This window comes from Megascapheus bottae, chromosome 11 (assembly GCF_031878675.1).
Source record: "Megascapheus bottae isolate mThoBot1 chromosome 11, mThoBot2.hap1, whole genome shotgun sequence".
Classification (NCBI taxonomy): domain Eukaryota; kingdom Metazoa; phylum Chordata; class Mammalia; order Rodentia; family Geomyidae; genus Megascapheus; species Megascapheus bottae.
This window is the reverse complement of record NC_143519.1, coordinates 53651802-53678876: the sequence shown is the minus strand read 5'-3', so window position 1 is coordinate 53678876 and position 27075 is coordinate 53651802. Positions and strand designations below refer to the sequence as shown.

General features: G+C 34.7%; 1 protein-coding gene across 2 annotated transcripts in view; it reads left to right on the top strand.

Moving 5' to 3' along the window:
- The window catches only part of Postn (periostin), a 32599-nt gene extending 10408 nt beyond the window's left edge, over positions 1 to 22191 (top strand). Inside the window, exons 8-22 of one of the 2 annotated variants that reach the window (XM_090342292.1) lie at positions 1295 to 1507; positions 2160 to 2294; positions 3590 to 3738; positions 5283 to 5419; positions 6081 to 6211; positions 6667 to 6797; positions 6904 to 7006; positions 7121 to 7188; positions 8016 to 8061; positions 11843 to 11923; positions 15074 to 15163; positions 15826 to 15915; positions 16893 to 16970; positions 20773 to 20814; positions 22078 to 22191. In XM_090342292.1, the coding sequence (XP_090198418.1) occupies positions 1295 to 1507; positions 2160 to 2294; positions 3590 to 3738; positions 5283 to 5419; positions 6081 to 6211; positions 6667 to 6797; positions 6904 to 7006; positions 7121 to 7188; positions 8016 to 8061; positions 11843 to 11923; positions 15074 to 15163; positions 15826 to 15915; positions 16893 to 16970; positions 20773 to 20814; positions 22078 to 22115 (1532 nt within the window). In that variant the 3' untranslated portion in view covers positions 22116 to 22191. The remainder of the gene's footprint in view (positions 1 to 1294; positions 1508 to 2159; positions 2295 to 3589; positions 3739 to 5282; positions 5420 to 6080; positions 6212 to 6666; positions 6798 to 6903; positions 7007 to 7120; positions 7189 to 8015; positions 8062 to 11842; positions 11924 to 15073; positions 15164 to 15825; positions 15916 to 16892; positions 16971 to 20772; positions 20815 to 22077) is intronic. The other variant, XM_090342293.1, reaches the window with a different exon arrangement.
- The last annotated feature ends 4884 nt before the right edge of the window (positions 22192 to 27075 follow it).

The window sequence follows — 27075 nt, the reverse complement described above, 5'->3', positions numbered from 1 at the left end:
TTAACAAAAATCAGGAATAGTATCAGGAAAGACTGAAGATAAGGAAAGACACAAAGTGTGTCCCCTCGGGGACACTAAAAAGATCTTTCATAGTCAGGTGCCTGTAATCATGGCTACTCAGCAGGTTGAGATCTGAATATTGCAGCTCAAAGCCAAGCCTGGGCAGAAAAGCCTATGAGATGTTTACAATGCAATCAACTACCAAACACACAGACAGACAGACAGACAGACAGACAGACAGACAGACAGACAGACACACACACACACACACACACACATCCAGAAGTGGAGCTGTGGTTCAAGAATTCTAGCTAGCCTTGAGCAAAATAGCTCAGTGACAACACCCAGGCCCTGAGATCAAGTCCCAGGATCTGCACACACATCACACACGCATTTTTAAAGGAAAATACAGATTGAAAATATTTAAATATCTATACCCTTAAGATCTCAGTCTTTGTGCTGTTTTAAAAAATAAGTAGCATTGAATGCATATGTATTTACATATGCATGTATGAGTATGTATTTACATGTAAACATATGCATATGTATGTATATATGTGTGTGTTTGAGGATATGTCTCTATATAGCATACTTAAAGCATAGTTCCCTCAAGAAACCATCTTTATTTTGGCTACCCGTAGATACCATCTTTACAGAATTGTCTCTCCTTCAACCTTTATCACCTTCATTAAAAATTACTCATAGAGGGCCGGAGTTTGGCCTAGTGGTTAAAGTGCTTGCCTAGCATGCACGAAGACCCGGGTTCGATTCCTTGGTACCACATACATAGAAAAAAGCCGGAAGTGGTGCTGAGGCTCAAGTGGTAGAGCTCTAGCCTTGAGAAAGTCCAAGGACAGTGCTCAGGCCATGAGCTTAAGCCCAGGACTGGCAAAAAAAAAATTACTCATAGATACTATGTCCCATAGAAGTAGATAATCTCTCCTTACCACTACCAAGCAGAGCTGATTCTGTTGCAGAGTTCATGAGGCAAGAGTAATATAAAACATAAATTGCTAAGATTATTAAATCTTTAACTTCTTAAAGATAATAAAAGATAACATATAATAGACTAGCAAATATCTTTTAGAAAGAGAGAGGAACAACTCAGAGATTTGACTTGCTAGGCAGTACTGTATGACTTAAGTCATAACTCCAACCGCTCATTCTTTAGGGCTTCTTCTGCATGGCATTTCTTAGATATACATATTTCCACAATGAAACACACCTTTTAAGGATTCAGTGATATTTCCCTTATGCTTAAAGATTGCTTGTTTTGGGTATATTTTTCCACCAGCTCTCATGAAGTACCACATTTTAAATACTCTGCAATGTTCTGAGGCAATCATGGGAGGAGGCGTGTTCGAGACCATGGAAGGTAACACAATTGAGATAGGCTGTGAAGGTGACAGCATCACAATAAATGGAGTCAAAATGGTGAACAAAAAAGACATTGTGACAAAGAATGGCGTGATTCATTTGATCGATGAAGTCCTCATTCCTGACTCTGGTGAGCAATAGTTTCTTAATTCCTTACTTACTACTGATCTATCAATTATGCATGCACAAAGGCCTGGGTTCAATTTTTCCATACCACTTACATAGAAAAAAGCCAGAATTGGTGCTGAGGCTCAAGTGGTAGAGCTCTAGCCTTGAAAAAGTCAAACGACAGTGCTCAAGCCCTGAGTACAAGCCCCAGGACTGGCAAAAAAAAAAGGAATAAATGCATGCTGAAAAAAATGCATGTTCAGTACAAATTAGGTCATGTGAAGCCAAGCGAGCTGTGATCTAGTAATTAGCAGGAACCCTGGGTAGCTCTGAGGACCCCACACAGAGAAGACTGTGGCTAACATCTACTATTTATAAAGTACCAAAGTTTTCCTTAGCAAAAAAAAGAAGAAGAAGAATGTGACATGGTGGACAAATGAATGAAAAAATTATGAAGCTCAAAGGGTAGAAAGAACATGCTTTGGCTATCAGTTGCTCAAAATGGAAATTGGAACCCTTTGTCCTAAGGAAAGGTGGTATGTCCAACTAGATTGACATTGCAGTAAATGGCTTAGTGTTAGAAAAGAGGCAAAATTTGATTTACTAATTTCCTGCTGATGACACTATCAATGATGACATGGTGATGGTTTTGTTGTGTGTTTGTTTTTTTTCAGCCAAACAAGTGATGGAACTGGCTGGAAAACAGCAAACTACTTTTACAGACCTTATGGCCCAATTAGGTTTGGCATCTTCTCTGAAGCCAGAGGGAGAATACACCTTGTTGGCACCTGTGAACAATGCATTTTCTGGTATGTGCTGAGCTTTGTTGCTTCTTCTCTCCCTAAAGCAGACCTTTGTTCCTTTACCATGATTACTTGCACTAACCAATACTAGTTGTTTGACAAAGTGATGGTTAGTTTTGGTATTAGCTACATATACTAATTGTGAATGCTACATTGTCTCTATTAAAATGTCCTTCATTTCAAAACACTACATTAAAAAATAACAGAGGGCTGGGAGTTTGACCTAGTGTTAGAGTGCTTGCCTAGCAAGCACAAAGACCCGGGTTCCATTCCTCAGTACCACATACATAGAAAAAAGCTGGAAGTGGTGCTGAGGCTCAAGTGGTAGAATACTAAGCCTTGAGAAAGTCCAAGGACAGTGCTCAGGCCCTGAGCCCAAGCCCAGGACTGGCCAAAAAAAAATAAATAAATAACAGAGACTCAGAGTAAAAGTTTGTAATAGAGTATTTTCATTGCAAATCTTATTATTTCCACCACATAAAATATTGTAAAAGATCTTAGGAAAAATAAATCTCATTGTTGGTTTATTTGACACCAAGCTAATATCTAGAAATAAACAGGTATATTTTCCATTCCACAGCTTGTGAAGTATAGATATCAAATTTTAAATCTTACAAAGAGACATGGATACCCTTCAGTATCATGATGTGAAATATTGTGGGGTTTTTTTCACGTAATAGATGATATTGACTGGCAATAGTTATATTAATGCAAATTGGCTCTTTTACCAGAGAAATGATCTCCCAAGGGAATCATTGAATTTTATTATTCATATTTTAAAAGTCAGACTTTTATGTCAAATTGTGACATAGAAGATTCTTAATGAGAAAAAAACTTAAGCTTCCCAAAATTCTACTTTTCTCCTTTGGAATAATGATGTTCACCTATTTTGACACTCATAAATTTACAAAATTGAGTGCTTTGATTTTCTTACCAGTAATAAAGAATTAACAAATGGCTCATCAGTAATCATTCATGTAGCTAGCAGACATTTAGTTGTCAGAAAAATACTGTGGCCTTTTCCAGTGGTCACCATGAGAAAGTGTGGCACCCTAGTAGAGATTCAACCCCATTTCCACACAACACTGAACCATGTTAGAATGATCTGACGGAATAGGTCACAGAGTTTCTAGCTGGCTGACTCAAATGGCTGGCCATGAACGTTTGTTTGACTCTTCTGTTGTATGATATGAGACCCACATCTATAATAGTAAAGTTTTCTACTTCACGTTTATCACTCACCTAGAGAAACTCCTGTTTCCCGCATAAGTAACATTCATTCCTCATGAATGTATCCACAGATGATACACTGAGCATGGATCAGCGCCTCCTTAAATTAATTCTGCAGAATCACATCCTGAAAGTAAAAGTTGGCCTCAGTGATCTGTACAATGGACAGGTGTTGGAGACCATTGGAGGCAAACAACTCAGAGTATTCGTGTATCGCACAGTAAGTGAATCAGGATACCAAGCACCCAAATTGGCCTGAAAGTCACATGACCTGCCCTTGTCAAAGAACTGTAACCACAAACACATCCCATGGTTTGACAAATGTGACTTCAGACAAATGTGCATAGACAAGTCAGGAACCAGGACAGGCTGGGGGTTAAGTATACCAAAGATGGTGTGCATTAATAATGCAGATAATAGGCACATATCTTCATTAAATAAATAACATTTTCTAAAGCATTATTTAAATTCTAAAATGTAGTGAAAACTTCTCAAAAGTATGCTTTTTATTTATATATCATTTTATGCCTTACAGGAAAGTTATTTATTATCATTGTCATCATCATCATCATCTTTAAGTAGTTATACAAATGAGTTAGCATTCAACAAATCAGTTTATGAATGATAAATGCTTTATTTTAATATCATCATCCAACAGTAGGATAGTCATTGAGACACAGACTTCTGGAGTCCATGAAATAAGTCTAAAATGCCTCGACAAGCAGAATATATTTCTAGAAGTACAATGAGTGCATGGCCTAATGGTAGAGTGCTTGCCTACCATACATGAAGCCCTGGATTTGATTTCTCAGTACCACCTATACAGAAAAAGGTTTGAAGTGGTACTGTGGATAAAGTGGCAGAGCAATAGCGCTGAGAAAGCTCAAGGACAATATCCAGGCCCTGAATTCAAGCCCCAGGACTGGCCAAAAAAGAAATAACAGCACAAATAGTTTTGCAGTTCAGTTTTTGTCCAGTGCACATGGAGTTGCAACTAAAAGATTTCTTTGAAATTGAGCATTTTCTATAACTTTTAAAACACTCAGAGACTATTTACTGTAGCTCCACAATACCAAGGCACACATTTTTAATAAGGTAGTAAGCAAGCTTCACAATGTGTATGTATGTGTATGTATTATATACAATCAAGAATATGTAGTAAATATTTTTGGTAGATTGTAGGGCTTGAACTCGGGGCCTGGGAGCTGTCCCTGGGCTGTTTTGCTCAATGCTGGCACTCTACTACTTGAGCCACAAGTGTCACTTCCAAACTTTGAATGATGAATTGGCAATATGAGTCTCAAAAGGATTTTTCTGCCTAGACTGGCTTCAAACCTGGATTCTCAGATCTCAGCCTCCTGAGTAGCTAGAAATACAGGCATGAGCCTAGTAGGAAAATGTAATAAGTATATTTTTAAAGATCAATAGAGACACTGAAGCCAGGACACTCTACAATTTCAACTGACCTATTAAAAAGGATCTGAAAAAGTAGGTCAAACTGGAAAGAGAGGGTGGAAAATGTAGAATTAGAACTCTGTGAAACTTCTATAACTTACTGACAGCACTGCAGGATTAATGCCTAAGATAGATGAGAAACCTGTGGTCTTCAGATAGTTTAAGACATTAAATCCTGAGCAGAGAGGCCATTTCCTCTGGTCCTTGTGATCTCTCAGAAGAGCCAATTCCAGAACTTAACTTGTTCACCTGAATCAATGGGAGGTTTTCAGCAAACAGAATACATTAAATTGTTCTTTGCTTTGGTAGGCTGTTTGCATTGAAAATTCCTGCATGGTGAGAGGAAGCAAGCAAGGAAGAAATGGCGTTATTCATATATTCAGAGAAATCATCCAACCTGCAGATAAATCCCTCCATGAAAAACTAAAACAAGACAAGCGTTTCAGGTAAGCTTATTAGCTGCACCTTCACACACACACACAAACACACACACACACATGCAAATTACAGCCATTATTTTCACAATTGTTTTCCTAAAAGCCTTGCAGTTTCCTAGATTAATAAGAACAAAATTTAGAATAAAGAGTCCATAAAATGTTTTAAGTATATATGTGCTTTGATCTGCTTTCTGTAATACCATATTATAACTTGATGAATAAAGTAAATCTGATAAACTGAACATGTCTTTGAAAATTTCCTTTAAAATAAAAATTATATTCTCATATTAAAATTATATTACATCCTACACAATATAGTAAATGATTATATATTAAATAATATATTATTTTACAATGATAACATATATTAGAAAAGATGATTTGACAGAATATTTAATGTTTTTTTAAGAAAGCCTCTGTTTTATGATAAAGCATGTCCTTGCCAAGATTTGTAAAAGAGATGAAAAAATTTAAATCATTCTCTATTACAAATTTTTCTTAACAGGTAAATTGCACTGAAAAATATTATGTGTACATATATATATATATATATATATGCATGTGGAGGTTTCTCCCTCCTATATAAGTAGAATCTGTTTTCCTTTATGTGTGTGGTTGAATATACCTAAATCTAATCTACCCTTAATGAATGCACCTCCTTCCTCTGTAGTATCTTTCTTAGCCTGCTTGAAGCTGCAGACTTGAAAGATCTTCTGAGCCAGCCTGGAGATTGGACCTTATTTGCACCAACCAACGATGCCTTCAAGGGAATGACAAACGAAGAAAAGGAAACTCTGATCCGTGAGTAAATGTGATGGCCAGCTAGTTGTCCCTGGATTTTTGGATATTACTTCATCTTGTTGTTCACCAAGATGTCGATCCAAAAACATATCCTCTCTTGTATATTCTTGACAAGCTTCATTTTCCTTTAATTCCACGTGGGGTGTGTGAGGAGTCCTTCATGAACTCACCACCCATGTGTTTTGATTTTGTGGGAAGACATCCAATGGCATGGCAGAGAAAGAAATAATCATAATGTCAAAACTAACTCAGTATTTTTCTCCTAGTAAGTTGCAGAACATTCTGATCTTGTTAAAATGACTAATACAGCATTGCTGTCAACTTGAGAAAACAATGATATTATAAGAAAATATGGGAAAAAATAATAAGCCTGATTTTTAAAAATGTCTTTGTAGTATGAACATGTCAGAAACCAATATATAATACTAAGTAAAATATGTTTTTTTTTCTTCTAGGGGACAAAAATGCCCTCCAAAACATCATCCTTTATCACCTGACACCAGGAGTTTACATTGGAAAAGGATTTGAGCCTGGTGTTACTAACATTCTAAAGACCACACAAGGAAGCAAAATCTATCTGAAAGGAGTAAGTTGTCTAGAATGAATTAGTAGCAACCTTTATACCACATTAAACTGTCCTAATGTCCATTCTTCATTAAATTTCTTACTGACCTCATCCTTAATTTGGCTAGGGAAATGAAACACTTCTGGTGAATGAACTGAAATCCAAAGAGTCTGACATCATGACAACAAACGGTGTCATTCATGTTGTGGATAAACTTCTCTATCCAGCAGGTTAGTCATTCTTTAAAGCTATTAATGAAATAAGACTTTTTAAATGAATAATATGAACCTAGATTTTTATTTCACATTTTTCTTACCAATATTCACTTACTATTTCTCCAATAGACATACCTGTTGGAAACGATCGACTGTTGGAAATACTTAACAAACTGATCAAATACATCCAAATTAAGGTACAATGACATTTGGTTTTTTTGACACATTAAACATATATTATATGTTTGGTGTCAAAATAAAATAGACATTAATGTGTAATCACACATTGGGCTTTTATCTTTATTGCTTAAGCTTTACTGAACATGACTCTCTTCATGGTTTTAATCAATAAATCGCTGCTTAAAGCAATTTGGCAAAAACTAGTATATTAAGTATTATGAAAAAGTATTAAGTATAATTGAAGAGTCTTTATGAAAATAAAGCTGACAGCATTGTTGGAAAGAAAAAATATGGATAAGTAACTAAACTCTTTATATTATCAAGGATTAACCACCAAATACTCTTGATACTAAATATGATAGAAAAATAATTTTCTTTACTATACCAAGTATAGGAGTACATTACTCTCAGCTCTCATAAGACTGAGGCAAGAAATTCAAGGGTTTGAGACACCAGCTGAGTCAAAACCAAACAAAATAAAGTGTATAAATGAGTTCAATTATATTAATACACTTGTATCCACTATTATTAATGAAAAGTTAAAAGCAAAAGAATGTTATGCTACATGTCCTGAAGATTCACAGCAGCAGAAGGTATGAAATAGTATTGGATAAATATATTTGGATATGTTTCTATCCTTTTACAATGTTGAGTAGCAAATTCAGTGGTGTTTCAGCATCTGTTCTGTTAGTCAGAAATTAGGACATGATTTATAGCAAGGCTTTATTTCTATTCTATCTAATGTAGTGGTAGCCTATTTACTTTTATTTTAGTAAGAGTTAAGGAGACAACATGGTTTCATTTACTGCATTTTATGTCACTCAACATAAATGTTTATTTCCAGTACGTTCGTGGTAGCACCTTCAAAGAAATCCCCATGACTGTCTATAGTAAGTATCTGATAAATATTGACTATAAATAAGTATGGCAAGATGCAAAATAATAAAACAATAATTTTCTTTGCATTTGCAAAGACTTGATAATCTGGTATTTAGAATTCTACACACTATAGTGTCTTCTTTCCAAAACAGAGATTGAAATGTAGGAGAAGCCTTTCAGGCTTGCCCACAGCCTTCTATTCCATTGAACCGCTTTCCTACTCATGAAAAAACTAAAGTAAGAGGGCACAGGATGGATGGAATGCCAGTGTGGCAGAGAAAAAAATGTATAAACGATATATAATGGGAGGAGATGGCAAGATGGCAAACTAAAGGGTTACCTAAAAGTTCTAACGTATGGACAGACTAAGAGCACTCCCAAATAACAGGACAGGTCTTTCTACCCTCAAGTCCTGAGCTATGAGAAGTGGCAAACATGGTTTAATCTTTATGGGGTATCAGTACAAAAAACCTCTTCCTTCACAAAACAGGTTTAATGAACACAGTGTCTCCTAGGTTCCAAAGTTCTTTTATCCCAGATACTACCAGATTATCAAAGCTCAACCTGTACTACTTAACAACAGCAGAGTATTTAATCTTCATAACTGTTACTCATAAAGTGTTGTCTTCATTGTAGCATTATCTTCTTGCCTTCTTTCTTCCTTTCATTGTAGCTTTCAAAGCAGAAATTCTTTCATTTTGTTTTGGCTCTAAAACTAAATATTTGAAATGTATTAGCAGCTAAAAATATTACTTCAGTGTGCACCTTTATTCTAGCTAGAAAATTATTCCATCTCATATCATGAGCATCTAGCTATTTAATTACTAACATTTTATACTAGATATTGAAAAAGAGCAATGCCAATAAGAAGCAAAACAAAATGTCTGCTACTCTTGTTGATTTAAACTCTGTGATTTTACCTCGCTCAATTCCCTTATCCAGCCAGTTCAATATCTTCTCAAGGTTTTGCAATTAGAATACTGATGATACAGCATGGTATAAAATTACAGATTAGAAGTACAGGATGTTATTTAAATATATTTTACCATGAACTAAGGGATACTTATGGGCTCTATTAATCAGACATGTTATGTCATCCTTTACCTCCAAAGATAGATCCACAGAAGTTTTTTTTTTTAATTTTCCTATTTTCCCATGTAATTGTTTCTTTCCATATAATGGAAGAATACTATTTTTATTATAATAAACCAAAATATTACTAGAATTTCTTTTTAATTTACCTCTATTGAATTTGTCTTTCATAGGACGTAAGACACACCTTCAAAATTTTATTTAAGTCTAATTAATGCATCTTGCTGATGATCTATTTAGAGTCCTTAATCAAACTGACAGGTTAACATCACAAAGTTGGATGACTCTTTTACTCCCACCAGAGTAAAATATTACCTTTAAGAAGCATTTCAGAGGTAGAAATTAATTGAAACCAAATATTTTATTTCTATTAATTTGTTGGTTTTTCTCTAAAGAGTATAATTTGCTTGTCCTGAAAATTACTATTCTTTTCTAGCAACTAACAATATAAATAGATAGATAGATAGATTTGAGAATTTGATTTCCCAAATTATATTTTATTATCTATCACTGTAAAAAAGAGTCATAATTCAACAAATCCATTTATGAATACAATGCATTTTTTTCAATATCTCCCTTTTCATCATTCTCTCCTATCCATCCCAAATCCACTCTTCCCCTCAAATACTTAATTTCATGAGACATGCATTAAATATTATGACTGTATCCCCTCCCTTAAGTTGTATTTTCTATGTTTTTGTTATATATTTTCAAATATAGATTATGTGAAGTGGAAAGTACAAATTAGTAAATCCTTAGCTATATTTATCAGGAAGACTTAATTCCTCAAAAAAGAAAGGTTGAAATAAAACTCATTTAGTTAAACATCTTAAACTTAATTCCTTAACATGATACTAGAAAATTAAAGTAGAATAAATAAATCCACTTTAATAATAACAGTAGAGATCTCTATTTTATTTGACCCTCATGGGAAGTTACTTCTGAGACAAACTATGTGTAGAGTTAAATAACTAGATACATATATTGGATAAGATTTAGAATTTCATAATTTGAGATTAAACTAAGATTGAAATACAGTCTTTATTAGGGGCTTGAACATATATTGGTTTAAATGTTGATACAATAAATATCTCAGAAAAGAGATAAGAATCTGACAGAAAACAAGTTGTGATAGCATTTCAGCTTTTTGGTGTCAGAACCAGGCAGTGATTACTAAGTCAAACCTAGGGCATCTTTTTAACACATTACTAACCATCTTTTATGTCTTCTATTCCACTCCTGTGCATTTACCCAAAAGTTTACAAACTAGGATACAGTAAAGCCACCAGCACAACTATGTTCATTGCAACACTATTCACTATAGCCAATATATGAGCAGACACTCCTCAATGGGTGAATGAATGAATCAAGAAACTGTGCTATATGTACACAGTGGAATTTTACTCATCCATTAGAAAGAATGGTATTGCACCATTTTCAAAGAAATGGCAGGACCTGGAAAAATTCTGTTAAGTGAAGCAAATGAGGTCCACAGAGAAAAAGGTTACATGTTTTCTCTCCTATGTGAAACCCAGAATTAGTTTATAAACATATAAGTAAATATTTTGGATGGTATGCACATGAACACAAACATATTAGCTAAAATGTAGTAGTTTCAGGTGAGACTTCTAACTGTAATTCCTTAGAAATGCTAAATCAAAATTCAACATAATAAACACCAGGAAATGGGTACTTTGAAAGAGGTAGGGTGAAGGTAAGAAGAGGAAACAAATGAGAAGAAAAGGAGAAAATGCAATAAAAATTCAGTGTATATCTTACAAAGTAGGAAAATAAGGAAAGCAGTGGGTTGGGAGGGATGACTGAAAATGTTGAAAGGGATGACATGATGACATTGATCAAGATGCATTGTATTCATAAACTTTCTTTGTTGAATAATATATATGAAAAGCCTTCTATTTAGAAATGAAAGAAAAGCCTGTAGCTTTGTCTGTTTTTCATTTCAGAAGCACATTTCCATCTAAGTCAATCTATACAACCGAAGTCAACCAACTTGTTGACTACTTTAAGTAAACTCTGGGTGTATTATTATCTCACTTAGGTTGATGACATATACTTAAAACGTTTCATGCAATTAAAAACATAACGAGCCCATTAAGTGTAAAATTTAAAGACATTTTAGCCTTAAAATTTAGTGCCAACCATATCATATTCGTTGCACAGTTCTCATGTCTGGCTGGTTGAAGTTCCCTCTTCCCTTTAAACATTCTGATTTCTGTTTCATATTTTTCCTTTCTATATCACTGTTATCAAATGCATGAAACATTTTGTGTCTCTTTATTTCAACATCTTTTTGTAATTGAGAAGAGTTCAACAATGCAATTGAAGATATGACTTGTATGAAAATTAATTCTTGTCTTCTGTTGCTATACAGCCAATTTTCAAGAAGTACAAAAGAAGGTAAAGAGTTTTAGTGGAGTAGTTCAGAATGAGATGTCTAGACAGAATTCCTAATGTAGTGACTGTTTATTTCACTGGAGCAAATCCACGTCATGCCTTCAGATCTCAACACTTGAACACAAGAAGATATCAGTTATACACTGCGCATATTTCCTGTAACTGCCTGCCTGAGCATATGGCCATGTTTAATGACTCAGTACCCTCCGAAGGCAGGAGCAGAAGGATTTCATTCATTTTACTTTTGTGTAAACATCATTCATATTCCACTTTCTATACTTTCAGCCACTAAAATTATAACCAAAGTGGTGGAACCAAAAATTAAAGTGATTCAAGGCAGTCTTCAGCCTATTATCAAAACTGAAGGTAAAAAAAAAAAGAATCAATACTATACATGGTTCCTTTTACTTTGACAAAATTTACATAATATACTTATTTCTATGAATGAATCTACATTCTTTTTGAAACTAACATGCTAAACATTTCTTTACCAATGGCATGCTCTTGTAACTACAGAATGTGTAGCAAAAATTACTTAGCAAAGTAGATGGTACATTTCTAATACTTTCAGTACATTTGCTTGTATTTGATTTCATTTAATTCAATTGATTTCAAAAATAGCATTTGTACCCAGATAATCATGTTTTTTAAAATCTTGAAAGTTTCTACTGTATACTCTTTCAGTGAGTGTGGTCTTTTGGTATCTTTGTTTCCAATCTCTCTCAAAAGTCTCTTTCGTATTATTATAAGAATCTTGCTATAAAATGAGCAGACTTTTTGATTCCGCTACCTAAGAGAACCTACAAGTTGTACATCAATAGAAGCTTTAAAAATACAATCAAGGGTATGGGAGTCTGACCTAGTAGTAGTGCCTGCCTAGCATGCACGAAGACCTGGGTTCAATTCATTGGTACCACATACATAGAAAAAAGCCAGAAATGGTGCTGTGGCTCAAATATTAGAGCTTTAGCCTTGAGAAAGCCCAAGGAGAGTGCCCAGGCCCTGAGTTCAGGGCCCAGGACTAGCAAAAACTACAATCAATTATTGGTGTCATGTACACTAATAATTTGAGAGATAAAAATATATGGGTAATATTTTTAAACTCAATCATCAGACATTAAAACAGTAATTGCTTTGTTAAGTTTGTCAAGCCTTAGAATCTTATGGTCTAGCTGTGAACAAATTTTATATTTCTACATATGAAATATAGGCTTTTCTCCTGATGTTTCAAGCTAGAGCCAATTCCAGTGTCATTGACATTATCTTCATTTCATATATTTTGATTTCAGCCAATTCCAATGTCATTGACATTATCTTCATTTCATATATTTTGATTATTTCCAAGTATCACATTCAAGAATTTTTTTCTATGTTTAATTATTATGATACATAACTTTCCAGAGAACACACCTGGTTATTTTTCTCTTTAAAAAACAGAAAATAGAAAATATCTGAAAAGAGGAACATCTTTAATTGCATCTAAAGAAAATGATTCTTTGCCATCTTTGATTTTCATATAACATTTCTTTCTGTGAACTGAGAGAATTTTGAATACAATTGTCTATTCCTTTTAAAGTGAGCCACTCTCTCTTTATTCAAGTTCCTTCATCTTTCTAATCTTTTTAATAGGGTTCTGTACTTTCTCTTTGTTATGTCAGTTAGACACACAGTGAGGTACCAGTTTTTTTGTCTGGACTTCTCCCATAATGGACTATGGATGTAAAAGAATCATATTACCTATTCACTATCAAGACTTTCATTCAAAGATTCATCCCTTCTACTTTCCTTAACATAATGAAGGAAGCAAATACTCATCTTGACAATCAGCTCTTAGACTCTTAATAGAATTTCCTTCTCGTGTTGGAACTTTATGAATTCACTGATGAAACTTGAGTTCTTTCTAAGTTCCTTAGATTCCAAGACATAATTTTGAGGTTACCTTTTTATATAAATAATTAGGCCAATTTTTGAATTAAGAATAAGTCAGGTGAAATGAAACTCAACAAATAGTTATTAAATACTGGTGCTAATTATCCTTCGAGATGCTAAGAATAAAGAAAGTTGGTAAACTCCTTCCTTTCAAAACTATAGAGTATTTTTCTAAAATCTCAATTTGGCTTTTCTAAAGAGAAATCAATTTAGATACCTTCTTATTTCTTCAACTTAAAATCCTTAGGAATACTGCCTTTTGGAAATTTCTCCACCTTAAAAATCTGACCTCATATTATATATTCAGTATCCATTGGCCTCATCTATGATGCAATTAAATAACTGTGCTTTGAAAGAACTGTGTATTTGTCTACATTGTTTAAGATTATTCTATTTAATTCTGGGTAATGATACATAAAGCTACTGGATGGGCAAGGAAATAAATCCCAAGATAAGCATTCAAACTTTTGAAGGATATTACAGTATAAGTTAAATGTACTGAATCTTGTTTTTCTTACTCCTCTGTGAAAGATTCTTGATTAACTAATGTAGTAATATGCTAACATTCAAAATGATTTTCTCTCAGAGAAAAATCATTTTGCAAGTCAAATGCAACACCTGATTATCTTTGCATTTGAAGGACTGTTTATTAATTAGTTAATTTTTCATAATCTTCATGTACAAGGTGAGTACTCCATTTTCCCATAAAACCTAAAACTCTGCATCGTAAAGGTAAGTGTATGGCATTTTCTTGTTTTCAGTCTTATGTTCGTTAGGGATAAAAATGTAAGGTCCTCAGCAGGGTGTTGGTAGCTCACACCTATAATCCTAGCTATTCAGGAGGCTGAGACCTAAAGATAGACACATTCAAAACCAGCCTAGGCAGGAAAGTCCATGAGCTTCTTATCTCCAAGTAGCTACCAAAAAAATAGAAGGATGCTCAAGTGTTACAGCACCAGACTGAAGGGAAAAAGCTAAGAGATAGCACCTAGGCCCTGTGTTCAAACCCAGTACCAAATACACACATACAAAAAAAAAGGTGAAGTCCTGAGAGATTGGAAAAAAAATCACTCAAATGAACTGGGCCCTGGCCCTATCTCCTATCTACTCAGGAGGATAAGATCTAAGAATTATAGTTCAAACCTAGCCTGGGCAGGAAAGTCTATGAAACTATTTATCACTAATAATCACTAATAATAATCTAATTTAACTCAAGTGAAATATTTTTATAATGACAGAGAAGTAGAGAGGAGCAATCTGGTGAAGTAAGATCTAATAATTAGAATCAACCAAATTTGTATATGTTATATGATTCACAAAAGTTGTCACAGCCAATATTTTCATATTAACATGGCATCCAATGTTACTAGTTACTACAAGCAGTAGTGAGTGGGTGGCTTTTGGGCATCACTTTCCATGCTTAGACAGATGGAAGAAGTTATATAGAACACACCAGCAGACTGAACCATGTGTGTTCATAAGTAAATATTGCCTAACCAGAACATAATGGAAGATGTTTAAAGCTGATTCAGAAAACCTGAAACACTGTTTTAACACAATGATTTGTCTCCTATCACACCATCTCAGGACCTTCAACTACCAAACTCCAAATTGAAGGTGAACCAGGATTCAAATTGATTAAAGAAGGGGAAACTATAACTGACGTGATCCGTGGAGGTGTGTGTCTGTTTGATCTAGTAGCATCACTGTGACTATTATTATAATGCATCTTGATCGGTGTCATCCCTTCTACTGTGACTGCTTGAATATACTGTATGTGTAGAATTATTGCACATCCAAATTTTTTCTTGGTTTTCATTTTACATCATTGGTGGTACCACTTTCTAAGCTATTATTACTAGCTTATTCGCAGTCAGAAATAAAATATAGTTTAGCTTTGAGTGGTCCAGTTGTCATTAACATTACCTATTATGTTCCCAATGTTGGCTCTAGGAAAACATATGGTGTTACGTAATAAAGTGTTTATGTGAATGCTAACAGGAAAAAGGGCAGTGTGCACTCAGATACAGAAGAGGAAAATGGCTTTGGTGTAAGATTTTTACTAATAAGCTACTGCTTGTAGAGCTCTGTGTTCAGTGATGGAGGTTTACCAGCTTCCCTTTCTGTCAACTAAGATTCAAAACCTAGCCATTGCCTTGCAAGACCTATTACTGTCAAAGGAATTCATTTGGGATATGCCCCGATAAGGACTAGGACAAAATTTTAAATGATGATATCTTAAGGAAACTATTCCACCATTCTAATGTCTAGCTTAGGGAATGAGGATAGTACCATACAGGATAAATAAATCAATGCCATTTCTCTTCCCCTGCTTTCAGAACCAATTATTAAAAAGTACACAAAAATCATTGATGGAATGCCTGTGGAAATCACTGAGAAGCAGACACGAGAAGAGAGAATCATTACAGGTAATTCTTAATTCTGTGCACAAAACTGTATTTGATTTACAAAGGCCATTGTTGACAGTCAATCCTCAAATATCTGTGAGGGTCATTTTAAAAACTGACTAAGCCTTGCTCATGGTAGTTACTAACTTCCTTGTGGAAGATGCTACTTTATTTTCCTTCTTTGGCAAAAAAAAATACTATGCTAAGTAGGTAATTTGTGTTGTACTCTGAACTGGAAATTTTAGACACAGTACAAGAATGTTTTGTTGTTGTTGTTGTTGTTGTTAAGTACATGTCTATGTGCTGAATGATATTCCTTTACGGATGTTTAATACTAAAGGACAAAAGGACTCTTTCTGTATAAGCTTCATTGACCTTAAGGTTCATATGTCCACTTTTCAAGTTCATTCGAGTTTATATGAAAAGTTGATGAAGATGGGCATTGGTGGCTCATACCCGTAATCCTGACTACTCAAGAGGCTGAGATCTGAGCATTTCCCTTAGATGTTAATTTGGGGAAGGAAAGTCCATAAAACTCTTATTTCCAACTAGCCTTCAGAAAAACTGAACTGGAGCTTTGGCTCAGAGTGGAAGAGCAATAACCTTGAGCAGAAGGAGCTCAGGGACAGCACTCAGGACCTCAGTTTAAGCCCCACAACCAACAAAAAAAATGACCAATAATTTTAGTAAATATTTATATCCTTCCCCACCTATAAATAACTTTAACTTCTACGTTTGAATATTTTATACGTACATGTTTGTACCAGTAATCAGCAAATAGGATCTGTGCAATATATTGTCATAAATTAGGGTTCATTGAATACCAACATGAGCATGCATGTATAAACTTACCATAGCTGCTTTCACAGCGTGATGACAGAACTGGCAGGTGTGATGCAGGCCCCACGTCCCACAAAAACCTAACTACTGGCGTGCTCTTCACAGAAGTTTGATCATCATCCATGTTTTAAACTTTTTAAAAATTATCTTTTCTTTAGGTCCTGAAATAAAATACACGAGGATTTCTGCTGGTGGTGGAGAAACAGAAGAAACCTTGCAGAAACTGTTCCAGGAAGGTCAGTATGCCTAGAAAAATGAGGATGTAAATTTTAGATGTCTATACTCACATCAAAAATAATTCTTTATATACTCGCATATATTGTACATACTATCTTTCATTCCAACATTCATGTTCCGTATCAGCGTAAGGAAGAGGTGCAAACATATGGAATGGAACCTAAAATGTTATCCTTAATGATTGTTCAGTTATATATTAACAGCTTCATACCAAAAACAAATAGCGTATTGGCTATTGGCCCTAAAGACTGAGAAGGAAATGAATGTTGGCCTGGAATTCTTTATTGGACAATTTATCGCATCACTCTTACCTATTTACTCTATAAACCAATTTCTGTTATAAACATATATCATCTCAGAGGTCACCAAGGTCACCAAATTCATTGAAGGTGGTGATGGTCATTTATTTGAAGATGAAGAAATTAAAAGACTACTTCAGGGAGGTTAGTAAAAGGGTAACTAACCCATTTAACAGGTGCTGGCTGGTTGACTCCTTCAGCTTTTTAAAGACTGGGCATAGAGATGTTTCTTTTAATTAGGTTAAAACAAAAGCAACACCAGGTGTTATCTTAGCAAATCAAATGGTTTAAATGTTCATTACAAAGAATTGAAGCCTAGTTTATACAGTCTTTAAAAAGCTTTATGGTATAAAGTTGGGGAGCATTGAATATTTTTTGCTTTAACACAGATAATTGTGAGGCTCTTTAGAGTATTGGGAAAAAGGAATGATTTTAAAATTGCCATTAAACAGCACAAATATGACATTTTTAAGTGTTTTCAAAAAAATGTATTCACTGCTCCTGTAACACCAATGAAAGGCATGTTTGGGGATTTGTAAATGCATAGAAACAGCTAAAAAAAAAAACAAAAAGAAACAGTGCATTAAACAACTTGCTTTTTAAAAACCATATCCTTATGAATATTTGTTTCTTCTAACCACTTGAGTGATAATCTCTACCTGGAAATATAAGTTTATTTTGCCTACAAAATTAATCCTGAAAGTATGGAATGTTAAAAAGCAAAAGAGTAAAGCAAAGAATTCAAAATATTACATAAGCTCTAAGTGATCCTTTAAATGTTCATTTTTTCACTATAAATATATATATATATGTCTGAAAAATACAAAATTTCCCCTCACAGCAGGGAATGAATAGAATATCCAAACCATAGCAAAAAAACAGATAATCCTGTAAAATCTAACACAGGATTTACTAATCTATCCCAAAATTCTTAACTCCTTACTACAAATCCAAACAAAAACTGAAAGGAAAAAGTGAACACATTATGTGCATTGAATTGAATTCTTTGATTTTCCCTTTTCAGTCCTTATAGCAAGCAGCTTTGTAGAATGGCAGTGCTTATTAGAGAACGAATGAATGAATTAGCAGCTGTTTCTCTCTGTATTGATTTTATTCATTTCAGGTTTGAACTGTGGGTGAGTATACTTTCCTCCCTCAGTCAGGTTTTTGTTATTAAGTCCATTTGTAAATACAAGTAATTATTAAAGAGTTGGTTCAATTCAAAAAGATATCCTTGCTATAAGTCAAGAAAATGAATGTTCTGATTCCTTTTTTGGGTTTTGTGTTCCTCTTAGATGTTCTTTAGGTTTTCTACACATAAATCCTACACATACTTACCAGGATTTTGTTTCAAATATGTCACATCATACATCTCATCAAAGTATCTCTAGATACTTTCTCATAGAAAAGAAGATGCATACTGTGTAGTGACTGGGACACACTAGCTTTCTTTATTCAGCCATCCACCATCCATACACAGACAAACAAATATTCCCTCAACTCGATTCTAGGAGACAAAGATATGCAAAAAGTTGGTATGCCTAAAGATTGTATCATGCAGGACTGGCTTTTCTGCTCAGTTTGCCTAAACTGATGCACACTCCAGCCGTGTTCATTTGTCAACTCAGGGCATTCAATCTGTTATGTTCAGCTTGTGAGCACTGTGAGATACAAAGTACATTTGATGACTGGGGTCCACATCCCAATCCTCTAAATCAGGACTGATAACACAGAAAATGCCTTTTTAGCACTACACAGTGACTCACCCTTGAGCTGCCTCAAGTCTCTGAACCGAAAAAAAAAAAACAACTCTTCACAGAAAACGCATAGAATATGTCGTGCTTATCATGAGTAGATTGTATATTTTGAGACTATTTCAGCAATTGCAGAAGAGTGTTAGCCACAAAGAAAGAAAAATTCATTTGGAGATGTTTGGGTAAAAATGTCAATAAAACGTATGATGATTTATTATACATTCTTTAGAGACCCTATAACAAGTTTTAAGTGTGGCTTTGGTCTGAGCTCTCACTTGAACAGGAAGTTGACTGACTCCAGCCATATTCCCTTCATGTGAAAAACTGATAGTGGTAATGTTACCTGCATCTTAAATGAATGACTTCATGGGGAAAAAAATCTTGGAATACTATCAACATGTAGTACTGCAAAACAGCACTTAGGATAGCAATTGTGCTGTCAGCAGATATTATAATCAATAGTAATGTCAATATTTATAACAACAGAAAAGTAATGTCTCACACCCTATTTTAAATTTCCAAAGTCGTGGTCATATGAAAATAAATGAAAAGGTTGACAGGCACAGGTGGCTAATGTCTGTAATCCAGGCTACTTAGGAAGCTGAGACCTGAATGTTGTGGTTCAAACCCAGCCTGTGCAGAAAAGTCCAGAAAATCCATCATCAGTTAATAAGCAAAAGGCCAAAAGCAAAGCTGTGTTTAATGTTCCGAGTTCAGCCCTGAACAAAAGATATCAAGGAACAGTGCCCACTGTCCTGAGTTCAAACCCCCAGTGATGGCACAAAATAAAAATGAAAATGGAAAAAAATTGCAAATAATTAAGCAGAAATATTTTGGATGTTTGAGAAAACTTGTATTTGAGAAGAGTAATTTGTGCCAAATCCTTTGGGACTGCTTTGTCTTCTTAATACTTACTGGAATAAAAATGATTGCATGCCAGTTGATTCTTGCCGAAATAGCTGAGATTCCCTGTGAGCAAACCTGCACTGTGAACTTCAAGCACACTTTTCGTATAAATATTTAGTCATGTTATATCTTTTTATTTTGATATTATCATAGTAAATTAGTCACAAAATCTTGTTATATGCTATCAGATTTTCGGTAGAAATCTGAGGGCATTTGCCTGTTTTGAGGAATACTTTGTTTATTTTTTCATGCTGTCAATTACACAACCATCTATGTGAAATTTAGTAAGTTCTTTAAAACAATGATTTCATTTACTAAGTAAAGGCGGGACCCCAAAAATTCAAACTATGCTTAAAGATCATTTTTATTGTTTGCCCTTTAGTCAATTTCAAAGAATTCAAAAGAACATACATAACAGAAATGTTTCAGCTTTCTTTCTATTTACATATCGAAATGAAATATGTAAATGTGAATGTCAAAGATAAGTTGCTTTATCTGGGAAGATACTTGTTTTTATATTATTTTCTCAAAATTTAATTCTTTTTATTAAAAGGTCAGGAAGCACATTTACTCTGCAAAAATGGCACATAAAATGGGACTTCCAAAGTCATAAATAATGTCAGACAATTAATGAACACTCAGTGTCATATAAAAATTAAATCACTGTTCTTTGTGTGAAATGCTAAGGCGTGTAAAATTTGCTACTAAATAAAAAAAGAAAAAGAAAAAGAAATCTTCATGGTTAAGTAGTAGCTATTTAAAATTTTATACTTCTGTCCTTAATTCAATCTTATTTTACTCATAACTGCTAAGTATTGCTCATTCTAAATCTTTAATTTTAGACACACCTGTGAGGAAGATACAGCCCAACAAAAGGGTTCAAGGTAAATATATTGACTATAGTAATGTGTGTACGTGTCTTATTTTTACAAGAGAGATCAGATAGGTTGTTTATTATAGCTTATGGAGTTATTTTGCTGTCAGAGAAGAGTTTGTCTATTTTGGTGATAAGTATAGGAAGATAAATTGTTCATGTTCTGCACTATTCCTAGAATCAAATTATTTAAAAAAACACTTAATGATAACACAGACTTTCACATAAATGATCATGTTTAAGAGAAGGAAGACAATGTTTAAAGCTTTATGAGATAAGGCCCTAGTTGATGCTGAAAATAGAACAGTACATATGCAGAAAACTGTTAATACAGCTGTTAATAATATTTTGATAAAAATTTACCAGACTATGGGGCCAGGAGTTTGGCCTGGTGGTATTGTGCTTGACTAGCATGCATGAAGACCTGGGTTCAATTCTTCAGTACCACATACATAGAAAAGTTGGAAGTGTGCTGTGGCTCAAGTGGGAGAGCACTAGCCTTGAGGAAAGCCCAAGGACAGTGCCCAGGCCCTGAATTCAGTCCCCAAGACTGGCAAGAAAACAAAAAACAAACAAAATTACCAGACTACAATTTTCTTCATAACAACATTTATGTGCACTCTCTACTTTGCCCTATTATATCTAAAAACAGTAATAGGGTAGAAAATTCCTCTGTTGAACCTACAGTAAACAAGAATTTTAGAACTGTGAGTTTGGAATTCCTGAGATAGTTACACAGAAATAATGAAAGGAAGTCACAAGGCTAACTAATACATTCTAGGCAAATCTGATTTTAAGCTACTCCAACATGTAGAGCTTTGAAATTTAAGGTTTCGTTCTTACAATTATTTGTTCTTTGGGGAAAGGTGGGTTTTTATTTTTTCTTTCTTTAGAATTTAGCAAGGATTTTTAATATTCTTTTTTATTATCTTTTAATGGTTGTACAAGGTATTTGCCATTTCACAAAATTGTTTGTGAATTTATTGCATCTTGATCAGATCACCCTAAACAAACAAAACCATTCAAATTTACTAAAGTTTTTGGTATTTTTCTAAATTACCAAATATCAAGTTATTTTTATACATTATTAGCCAAAACAAAATCTTGATTTTTTATCACCATAAGCTAAAGATACTATAAAGAGAATATAATTGAGATAAAGTTTATAACAACTGTGGTTGCCTTTGTAGACACTTGAATACAGAATATCATCTTCTTATTTTCTAAAGTCTTATTGTCTTTTTCCCCTGTGTATTGTCTCTTTTACTAACAGGATCTAGAAGACGATCAAGGGAAGGTCGTTCTCAGTGAAAATCCAAAAACCAGACAATAAAGTTGATGCAATCCTAAGACAACAATCTGACCTTCAGAAAAGTCAGGAGAGCTGTGTTGACTTCAGGAACTGTAATACCAACAAAGAAGCAAGCCATCCACTAATTCTGACCATATATCTAGTTGTTTTCTGAATGAGAAACATAGGGATAATGCTGGAGTTAGCCTCCACAGGCTAATCCGAGGGTGACATAATAGTCTTTAGGTTTTTTATTTTTCTTAATTCGACATTGAAAGTTCTGGCTAGCTTTAAGATCCATCAAAGAAAGTCCTTGTGACCCCATGTATTACAGTTCAAATCTAAAATCGCTGAGCCATTATCATAATGAGAAAACTGAGCTTGAAATGTGCATAACAGAGCACCAAAAACATTCGGATTACCTCCCCACAGGAAGTTAAGTTATATTAAAAAAAATAGGTGCTCAGTATAAACCAGCAAATAAAACATTTCACAACCAAGGGCTTTACACATTTCTAATACAATGTGGGTGTACTGGTAAATTATGCTATTCTTTACAATTTTATACTCTCAAAGTATTTGTCATATTCTTCTTGCAACACATATGTTTTAATCTCAAACATTTCAATAAAACCATGTTTTAGGTATAAAGAGAATTACTTCAAAGCAAGTAATTCAGAAAACTCAAGGTTTAACTTAAAAAAAGCTTTTCAGACTTGGGGACATGACTTTATACCTCTTTTATTGTGAACAAATACTCAATAAACGAAATGGAAGAATGAGATTAGTGTTTCTGTACATTTTTCATACTATTGTTATACAATCACTACACAATGAAACAACCATTAATTACTACCAGCACTTTCTCTGCTAAGATGTAAAGATTCAAAAGATGAATTAATTTCTTCTAAAGGAAAAGAGATAATCAGTTGGGTTGTAATTAGAAAAACAAATGGTACTGCCTCAATCATTCCTGACCTTCGAATATTGGTTGTTCCAGACATGCTTTTACCAAAATGTACAGTAAATTAAGGAATACTCCACTGTGTGACAAAGGAAGGAGGTACTCATTTTACTTAGAATGACAGAAAGATTGATTTGATCTATTCAAATTTCAGTGTGTGCCACCCTAGCTTGGATAGGATGAAATAAATAACATCCATTGCACAGTTTTCTTAGTAATGAGAAACTGAGTGGACACAGTACAATGAAGGAGAACCAAACTGACCTTTGCTAACCATCAGAGGTCAGAGACACTTCAACTCAGCACTAAGTGCCACTGAGGACCTGGTAAATTTTTTGCCGTATATTTTTATTGTAATTAATGGAAGGTTTATATTATATTCACCAGATAGAAGGTGCATTACTTCACACATTGATACCCTTTCTCATATCATGGGCCCCATTTCCCTCTCCCCACCCCAGCCCTTCATCTTGTTTTCCTCCCTACCCTATTCTATTTCAAATAACCAAACACGCATATATACAATATATCAGATAACAAGGTGAAATACTGTAACAATATGAGATAACCAAGGGACAGCAAAAGAGATGAGAGATAACATAGTACATTGAGGACAACAATCACTCATTATATGGCTTTTGTTTCTATATCCAGGAGGTCCTTTCATTTAGCGTCAAACTATATGGCCTTATGTATCTAGGTTTTGTTCTATTGTAAATCTCTGCTAGGAGATCCCAAGGTTTCTACTGATTATGACAAATGAGGGTGAGCCTATATTCCTTTGAGTCTGGCTTACTTCACTTAGTATGATTTTTTCTAAGTCTTTCCATTTCTTTACAAATGGGGCGATGTCATTCTTTCTGACAGCAGCATAGAATTCCATTGTGTATAAATACCATATCTTGTTGACCACTCATCAACTGAAGGACAATCTGGGTTGATTCCATATCTTTGCTATGGTAAAAAGTGCTGCAATGAACATTGTTGTGCTAGTGGATTTAGTATATCCTTGTTTCTGGACAATTGGGTAAATGCCTAGTAGTGGAATTGCTGGGTCATAGGAGAGCTCTATGTTTAGTCTTTTGAGGAACTGCCATACTGCTTTCCATAGTGGTTGAATGAGTTTAAACTCCCACCAACAGTGTAGTAGTGATCCCTCCTGGCCACATCCCCTCCAGCATCAGTTGTTATTAGATTTCTTGATCCTGGCCATTCTGACTGGAGTAAGCTGGAATCTTAGAGTTGTTTAGATTTGAATTTCTTTTATGGCCAGGGATGTTGAGCATATTTCTTCATGGGTCTATAGGTCATTATTATTTCTTCTTCAGAGAAGACTCTCTTTAAGTCTTCGGCCCATCATTTAATGGGATGGTTATTTCTTTGGAGATAAGTTTGGGAGTGATTCAATTTTTTTGAGCTGTTGATATATTTTAGATATGAGGCCTTTGTCTGTTGTATGGTAGGTGAATATCTTCTACCACGCTGTAGGCCTTCTAGTTAATTTGCTAGCTATGTCCTTTGCCATACAGAAGCTCTACAGTTTAATGCAGTCCCACTTATCCAGCCTTTCTCTGATTTGTTGTGTTTCTTTGTTCTTTTTAAGAAAGCTTCAACCTGTGCCAAGGAGACCTAGTGTATCTCCTATTCTTTTTTTTTTTTTGCCAGTCCTGGGCTTGAGCTCAGGGCCTGAGCACTGTCCTTGGACTTTCTCAAGGCTAGAGCTCTACCACTTGAGCCTCAGCACCACTTCCAGCTTTTTCTATATATGTGGTACCAAGGAATCGAACCCGGGTCTTTGTGCATGCTAGGCAAGCACTTTAACCACTAAGGCCAAACTCCTGGCCCCTGTATCTCCTATTCTTGAGGGTTAATTTTATATCCTGCTACCCTGCCAAAGTTTTGAATCAGCTCAAGCAGCTTGGGAGTGGAGTCTATAGGGTTCTTTAAGTACAGAATCATGTCATCTTCAAACAGGGAAATTTTCCCTCTTTTCCTATATGGATCCCGTTTATGCTTGCTTCTTGTCTTATTGCTCTGGCTAGGAATTCTAATAATATGTTGAAGTGGTGTGGAGAAAGTGGGCATCCTTGTCTCGTTCCTGATTTTCGAGGAAATGTCTTTAGCTTGTCGCCATTAAGTCTAATGTTAGCTGTATGTTTGTCATACACAGCCTTTTTTATACTGAGGAATATTCTATGGATTCCTAGTTTCTCCAGAGCTTTTAGCATAAAGGATGTTAAATCTTGTCAAATGCCTTTTCTGCATCTATTGAGATAATTATGTGATTCTTGTTCTTGCTCCTATTGATGTGTTGAATTATATTAATTTATTTGTGTATGTTGAACCAGCTTTGCATCCCTGTGATGAATCCTGTTTGATCATAGGATGTAATTTTTTTGATGAGTTGCTGAAGATCATTGGCCAGTATTTTGTTCAGAATTTTGCATCAATACTCAACAAAGAAATGCATCTATCGTTCTCTTTTTTTGATGAATCTCTGTCTGGTTTGGGGATGAGGGTTATAGAGGCTTCGTAGACTCAGTTTGGCAAAGAGCCTTCGTTTTCAATTTCGTTGAAGAGCTTGAGGATTATTGGTGTGAGCTCTGCTTTGAAGAGCTTATAGAATTCAGCTGTGAATCCGTCTGACCCTGGGCTTTTCTTGGTTGGAAGGTCTCTTACTGCCATTTCTATTTCAGTGCTTGAAATAGGTGTATTTAGTTGGATTAGGTCTTCTTGGTTCAGTGTGGGTATGTTAATATTGACTAGAAATTCATCCGTTTCTTCTAGATTCTCAAATTTGTTGGCATAAAGGTTTGAAAGTATTACCTCATGGTGGTCTGGATCTTGGTCATTTCTGTCATGATATTACCATTCTCATCTGTGATTGTGTTTATTTCGGTGTGCTCCCTTCTTTTTCTGGTAAGATTTGCTAAGGGTCTGTCAATTTTGTTAATTTTTTCAAAGAACTAATCCTTCTTTTGTTGATTCTTTCTATAGTTTTTTTGGACTCCAATTCATTCATTTCTGCTTTGATTTTAACAATTTGCTTCCTTCTACTGGGATTAGGCTTGGTTTGTTGCTCTTTTTCCAAGATTTTAAGGTGGGACATTAAATTGTTGGTCTGGAATTTTTCCAGTTTGTTAATGTAGGCACTCAGAGCTATAACTTTTCCTCTGAGTACTGCCTTTGCTGTGTCCCAAAGGAGCTGGTATTTTGTGTGCTCCTTTTTGTTACATTTCATAAATTGTTGAATTTCTGTTCTGATCTCCTCGACGACCCATTGGTGATTTAACAATATGTTGGTGAAGATTGGTGTTCATTTCCAATTTGATGCCCTTGTGATCGGAGAGAATGCAGGGAATAATTTCAGAGTTTCTGAATCTGCACAGGTTTTCTTTATGCCCTAAAATGTGGTCTATTTTGGAAAATGTTCCATGTGCTTCTGAAAAATAGTATATTGTGATTCTGCTGGGTGAAATAATCTGCAGATGTCTGTTGGATCTAATTGGTTTATACAGTTGTTGAATTCTGAGGCTTCTCTCCTGAATTTTTGCCTGGTTGTTCTGTCCATAGGTAATAGTGCTCTGTTAAAGTCACCAACAATCACTGTGTTTCACTCTATGTGTGGTTTTAGTGAAAGTAAAGTTTGCTTGATGAAGTTCGGTGCTCTGGGATTAGATGTGGAGATATTTAGGATGGGTATGTCCTCCTGGAGGAGAGATCCCTTTATTAGTATGTGATAACCTTCTTTGTCTTTCCTCACTAATTTTAGTTTGAACTCTATTTTATATGAGGATTGCAACTCCAGCCTGTTTATGGGGGCCATTACCTTGATAAACTTTATTCCAACCTCTCACTTTCAAAAACTATTTGTTTGGGGGGGCAAGATGTATCTCTTGAAGACAGCAGAATGATGGATCTTGCTTTTTGATCCAACTAGACAGTCTATGCCATTTAATTGAAGAGTAAAGTCCATTGATATTGAGAGTTAGGACTGCAAAATATTTACTACTTCC